This window comes from Chiloscyllium punctatum, chromosome 26 (assembly GCF_047496795.1).
Source record: "Chiloscyllium punctatum isolate Juve2018m chromosome 26, sChiPun1.3, whole genome shotgun sequence".
Lineage (NCBI taxonomy): Eukaryota > Metazoa > Chordata > Chondrichthyes > Orectolobiformes > Hemiscylliidae > Chiloscyllium > Chiloscyllium punctatum.
Genome location: NC_092764.1, coordinates 2,950,856 through 2,957,379, shown reverse-complemented (window position 1 = coordinate 2,957,379; position 6,524 = coordinate 2,950,856). Strand labels below are relative to the sequence as shown.

Genomic DNA, 6,524 nt, shown 5'->3' with positions numbered 1-6,524 from the left:
CTCACTGGGATACAATTTCGGATGGTGCTGACTCCCACTGGGATACAGTTCCTGAAGGGTCTGACTCTCACTGGGATACAGCTCCTGAAGGGGCTGACTCTCACTGGGATACAGTTTCGGATGGTGCTGACTCCCACTGGGATACAGTTCCTGAAGATGCTGTCTCTCACTGGGATACAGCCCCTGAAGGGGCTGACTATCACTGGGATACAGTTCCTGATGGTGCTGACTCTCACTGGGATACAGTTCCTGATGGTGCTGTCTCTCACTGGGATACAGTTCCTGAAGGGGCTGACTCTCACTGGGATACAGTTCCTGAAGGGGCTGACTCTCACTGGGATACAGTTCCTGACGGTGCTGACTCTCACTGGGATACAGTTCCTGAAGGGGCTGACTCTCACTGGGATACAGTTCCTGAAGGGGCTGACTCTCACTGGGATACAGTTCCTGATAGTGCTGACTCTCACTGGGGTACAGTTCCTGAAGGGGCTGATTGTCACTGGGATACAGTTCCTGAAGGTGCTGTCTCTCACTGGAATACAGTTCCTGATGGTGCTAACTCTCGTTGGGATACAGTTCCTGAATGGGCTGACTCCCACTGGGATACAGTTCCTGAAGGTGCTGACTCTCACTGGAATACAGTTCCTGAAGGTGCTGACTCTCACTGGGATACAGTTCCCGAAGGGGCTGACTCTCACTGGGATACAGTTCCTGATGGTGCTGACTCTCACTGGGATATGGTTCCTGAAGGTGCTGACTCCCACTGGGATACAGTTCCTGAAGGGGCTGACTCCCACTGGGATACAGTTCCTGAAGGTGCTGACTCTCACTGGAATACAGTTCCTGAAGGTGCTGACTCTCACTGGGATACAGTTCCCGAAGGGGCTGACTCTCACTGGGATACAGTTCCTGATGGTGCTGACTCTCACTGGGATATGGTTCCTGAAGGTGCTGACTCCCACTGGGATACAGTTCCTGAAGGGGCTGACTCTCACTGGGATACAGTTCCTGATGGTGCTGACTCTCACTGGGATATGGTTCCTGAAGGGGCTGACTCTCACTGGGATATGGTTCCTGAAGATGCTGACTCTCACTGGGATACAGTTCCTGAAGGGGCTGACTCTCACTGGGATACAGTTCCTGATGGTGCTGACTCTCACTGGGATATGGTTCCTGAAGGGGCTGACTCTCACTGGGATACAGTTCCTGAAGGTACTGCCTCTCACTGAGTGACGGTTCTCCTTGAAATGTTGATGTTGACTCCCTAGAATCCAGTGTGAACAGAATAAGTGTGACCTCTGTAAGTTAAGTTAATGTGGCCAGTTACATTTCCATGGGTTTGACCTGGGAATCTTCAGACATTTGCCAAGCTTTTCACAACCAGGAGGCGACCAATTCTAATGGGAAAAAAATGGAAGTCATTAAATAATAATTTCTCAAACATCGTTATTTATGCACCCCCCCCCCCCAGCTTTACTCATCCTCCCTTTATTCATAACCTGGCAAAGTCTAACCACTTTGTAGAATATGTATATGGGCTTTTGGCTTTGACATCTCAGTCCTCACATTATTGGCTCACAACTTTCCTCACTCGTGAACTGTTATACCAGGCTCCATGCCAGCCTGTCGGGCTGCTTAATCCTCTTTGGCCTTTTATGTTGTCACAATTAACATTGAGTTGAGACACCAGTTATTCCCCATGAGGAAGCTTCAAATATCAATGAATATAATTTAAAGCCAAGGAGTCAGGACTAATATGGACATCAGGAAACTTCCCATCCAAAGAGGAATTACCTGAAATATATTCTGAGAGAAGGACACCGAAATGGATACAAATCGAACCCCATTCATGCTTCAGAAGAGAAATGCAATTAGATAGGGTAGACAGATGGGTAAAAAGAGAAAATAGAATGAATTTATATTTCCAAAGCTCTTCGTACCTAATAAAGCACTTTGGAAATGTAATCACTGTTGTAATAACATGTAACAGTTTGATTATTAATGAGGAATTAATATAGTCATTGTTGTAATGACATGTAGTAGTTTGATTATTAATGAAGAATTAATGTAGTCATTATTGTAATGACATGTAATAGTTTGATTATTAATGACGAAGAGCAAGAGCTTTTCAATAGGAAGAGGGGTCTGGGCCAAGGTAAAGTGGAACTAAAGATCAGGAAAAGCTATGATGGAGCAATAGAACATAGAACATAGAAAAATACAGCGCAGTACAGGCCCTTTGGCCCTCGATGTTGTGCCGATCCAAGCCCACCTAACCTACACTAGCCCACTATCCTCCATATGCCTATCCAATGCCTGTTTAAATGCCCATAAAGAGGGAGAGTCCACCACTGCTACTGGCAGGGCATTCCATGAACTCACGACTCGCTGAGTAAAGAATCTACCCCTAACATCTGTCCTATACCTACCACCCCTTAATTTAAAGCTATGCCCCCTCGTAATAGCTGACTCCATACGTGTAATGTGTGATCGTTAATGAGGAGATGCTTCAGGTACAGGCTTGGTACATTCCAACAAAAGTGGAGGGCAGGGAAACCAAAGCCTTGCACCTTGGATAATGAGGCAGAGTATTTAACGAACAGGAAAGAAAAAGAGGGTGTATTATAGATATTAGGTGAATTCTTAAAGCAAACAGATGGCCAAATACAATAAGTTAAGATGGATATTGAAGAGGAAAATAAATGGCAAAGAGTGCAAGGCAATAGACTAGCAGTAATGTAAAATCAAAATCTAAATTCTTCTATCCACTTGTAAAAAGTATGATGCAGTTTGAGACATGGTGAGGCTTATTAGGGATAAAGAGGGTCATATGTGCTTGAGTATTTTGTGTCAAAGTTTACTATTGGTCGAAGCAGAGATACTAGAGGTAATGAATAGTGTGAATATTGTCGGGCATGATATACTGGAAAGGCTCGCTATCCTTCGTGATACATTGCCTGGTCTGAATATCACGCATCCCAAGTTACAGAAGGAAGTGATGGTGACAATTGCAAAAGGGCTTGCCATAATCTTCAAGTGTGGTGCTGGTAAAGCACAGCTGGTCAGGCAGCATCTGAGGAGCAGGAGAGTCGAAGTTTCAAGCATAATCTCTTCATCAAGACATCCTGGTGAAAAGCTTATGCTTAAAATGTTGACTCTCCTACTCCTCGGATGCTGCCTGACGGGCTGTGCTTTTACTGCACCACACATTTTCATTCTGATCTCCAGCATGTAAGGACAGTCCTAGCTGGCACAAGATGACCAGTTTAACATCAGTAATATGTAAGGTTTTCAAACAAAAACAAAGAAACTTAACAGGCACTTGGACAGATTTGAGTTAGTTTCAGGACAGAACGCATGGATATGTAAAAGGCAGGTAACGTTTGACAAATTGACTTATCTTATTGAGTTGACAGAGAAGGATGATGAGGGAAAAGCAGAAGATTTTACCTGTATGAATTTTAGGCAAAGTACAACAAAAAAGGCAGGTTGACAACTTTCATGTGCAAGGGACAATTTCAACTTTTATAGTCAGAATAAAGATTGGAAGAACTATAAACTTCAGAATTGTTCTGTATTCTGAAAAAGAGTCATACCAGACTCAAACAGTAACTCTATTTTTCTCTCCACAAATGCTGCCAGCCCTGCTGAGTTTCTCCAGCATCCTCTGTATTTGTTTCAGATTTCCAGTCTTCACAGTGTTTTACCTTTTTTTGTGGATTTTTGATTTTGGGCAGTGTGCGTATTGTATTGGGAGTTATTAAGTGTGGGGAACCTGTTAGACACAGTGGGATTGAGGGAGGGTTGAGGGGAAAGCTAATGGCAAATGATTGAATGAGAAAGGGGAATAGGGAAGATGAGTTGTTCTGAGCAGAAGCACATCCTGTACAAGGTGTGACCAGAGGGTGGCAGTAATGCTGCAGTTGGAGTTTTTATCCCCCAGCAATGCCTGGTACTTGAATGATTTTTATATAAAAGCTGTGATTGATAGTTTACGTTCTCTCTTTTGTGCTGAACATGTGGTATAAAAATGATTTTGATCACTCACCATAACAGCCTGGTCACAGACATTTAGCTGCGGCTCTCCTGGCACCAGCGAAGATTTGTGATGTTGCACGATGTTTGTGATCTTTCTCATTGCTGTCTCATACTCTTGGTGGGAAAACCTGCAATATCAGGGAGAGGTAATCCGAGATGGAGAGAGAGAGAGAGAGAGAGAGAGAGAGAGAGAGAGAATAGAAGGTAACATAGAAAAAACACAGAAAAACAGAGAAAAAGAGAAGTGAACAGAGAAGAAGGGAGGAGTTGCTCTCAATTTGTGTCTGTACACAGTCGTTCGCACTGTACTGTGAGATAACCTTCTTCAATTTCCACAAACCACCAATTATGGTGTCATCTGCAAATTTATGAACCATTCCTCTTATATTCACATCCAAATCCTTTATATAAATGACAAAAAGTGTGGATCCAGCACCAATCCTTGAGGGACACCACTGGTCACAGGCCTCCATCACCACCCTCTGTCTCCTACCTTCAAACCAATTTTAATTCCAAATGGTTATCTCTCCCTGGGTCCCATGTGATCTAACCTTGCTAACCAGTCCACCATGTGGAAACACATCGAACGACTTGCTGAAAATTATCAACACAACAGCCACCAAAATGCCTTCATCAAACTTCTATGTCACTTCTTCAAAAAAACTTCAATCAAGACACTGGTGGGCATCGTTGGCTGGGCCAGCATTTATTGCCCATCCCTAACTGCTCTGAGGAGGTAGTGCTGAACTGCCTTCTTGAATTGCTTCAACCCGTGTGTTGTGAGTTGAGGCACAATGCCATTTGGGAGGGAATGCCAGAACTTTGACACTGTGACAGCAAAGAAACAGTGATATATTTCCAGGTCAGGATGGTGAGTAGCTTGGACGAAAACTTGCAGGTAGCGGTGTTCACATATATGTCCTGTCCTTGCCCTTCTAGACTGAAGTGGTTGCAGGTTTGAAAGGTGCTGTCTAAGGAGCATTTCTGCAGTGAATCTGGAGATGGTATATATTGTTGCTGCTGTGCGTTGGTGGTAGCGGGAGTGAATGCAATTGGATGTGGTGCCAATCGAGCGGGCTGCTTTGTCCTGAACTGTATCAAGATCCTTAAGTGTTGCTGGAGCTACCCCCATCCAGGCAAATAGGATTCCATCAACTCCTGACTTCTACCATGTTGTAGATGGTGGACATGCTTTGGGGAGTCAGGAGGTGAGTTACTCTCCGCAATATTCCTCGCCTCTGACCTGCTTTTGCTGCCACTGTGTTTACGTGGTGAATCCAATTCAGCTTCTGGTCAATGGTAAACTCCCAGGATGTTGATCGAGGGGATTCAGTGATGGTAACACCACTGAATGGCATGGGGTGGTGGTTAGATAGTCTCTTGGAAATGGTCACTGACTGGCATTCATGTGGCACCAATGTTACTTTGTCACCATCAACCGAGATCTTCTTTTATTTGAACATGGACTCCTTCAATATCTGAGGGGTCACGAATGGTGCTGAACATCCCCACCTCTGACCTTATAACTGAAAGAAGGTCATTGGTGAAGCAGCTGAAGATGTTTGGGCCGAGGACACTACCCTGAGGAACTCTTGCAGATGTGTCCTGGAGCTGAGATGATTGACCTCCAACAATGAAAACCAACCAGCCCCTGATTCCTGTTTTGCAAGGGCTTCTTAATGCCACACTCAGTCGAATGCAGCCTTGATGTCACAGGCTGTCATTCTCACCTTCCCTCTGGAATTTATGTCTTTTGTCCATGTTTGAACCAAGGCTGTCATGAGGTCAGGAGCTGAGTGGCCCTGATAATACTCCAACTGGGTGTTACTGAGCAGATTATTGCTGTCTTTCCTCCTTATTCACTCTCCCCTGCTGTCTCTCCCTCTCTTTCATTTACTCACAGAATCACATTGTACAGAACAGGCCCATGAGCTTACTGAATCGTTACTGCAAAGCTACATTAAATCTACATTTTTTTCTTTATTCATTCATGGGATGAGGACGTTGCTGGCAAGACCAGTATTTGTTACCACTAGGCCATCGCCTCCCTTGTAGTCCCACTTTCCAGCACTAGCTCCACAGCCTTGAATATCATGACATTTCATGTGCTCATCCAAGTAGTTTTTTAATGTTGTGAAGACAACAGAGGAGAGTGAATAAGGAGAAAGACAGCGATAGAGTCATAGAGATGTACAGCATGGAAACAGACCCTTGGGTCAAACCCGTCCATGCCGACCAGATATCCCAACCCAATCTAGTCCCACCTGCCAGCACCCGATCCACATCCCTCCAAACCCTTCCTGTTCATATACCCATCCAGATGCCTCTTAAATGTTACAATTGTACCAGCCGCCACCACTTCCTCTGGCAGCTCATTCCATATACGTACCACCCTCTGCATAAAAAGATTGCCCCTTAGGTCTCTTTTGTATGTTTCCCCTCTCACCCTAAACCTATGCCCTCTAGTTCTGGACTCCCCCACCCCA

General features: G+C 44.7%; 1 protein-coding gene across 1 annotated transcript in view; it reads right to left on the bottom strand.

Moving 5' to 3' along the window:
- Window positions 1-1,152: 1,152 nt before the first annotated feature.
- The window catches only part of galns (galactosamine (N-acetyl)-6-sulfatase), a 96,317-nt gene continuing 90,945 nt past the window's right edge, over window positions 1,153-6,524 (bottom strand). The window contains exons 13-14 of the mRNA XM_072595770.1: window positions 4,049-4,166; window positions 1,153-1,397 (exon numbers count right to left, since the gene is read on the bottom strand). Of these exons, the coding sequence (XP_072451871.1) occupies window positions 1,311-1,397; window positions 4,049-4,166 (205 nt within the window). The 3' untranslated portion in view covers window positions 1,153-1,310. The remainder of the gene's footprint in view (window positions 1,398-4,048; window positions 4,167-6,524) is intronic.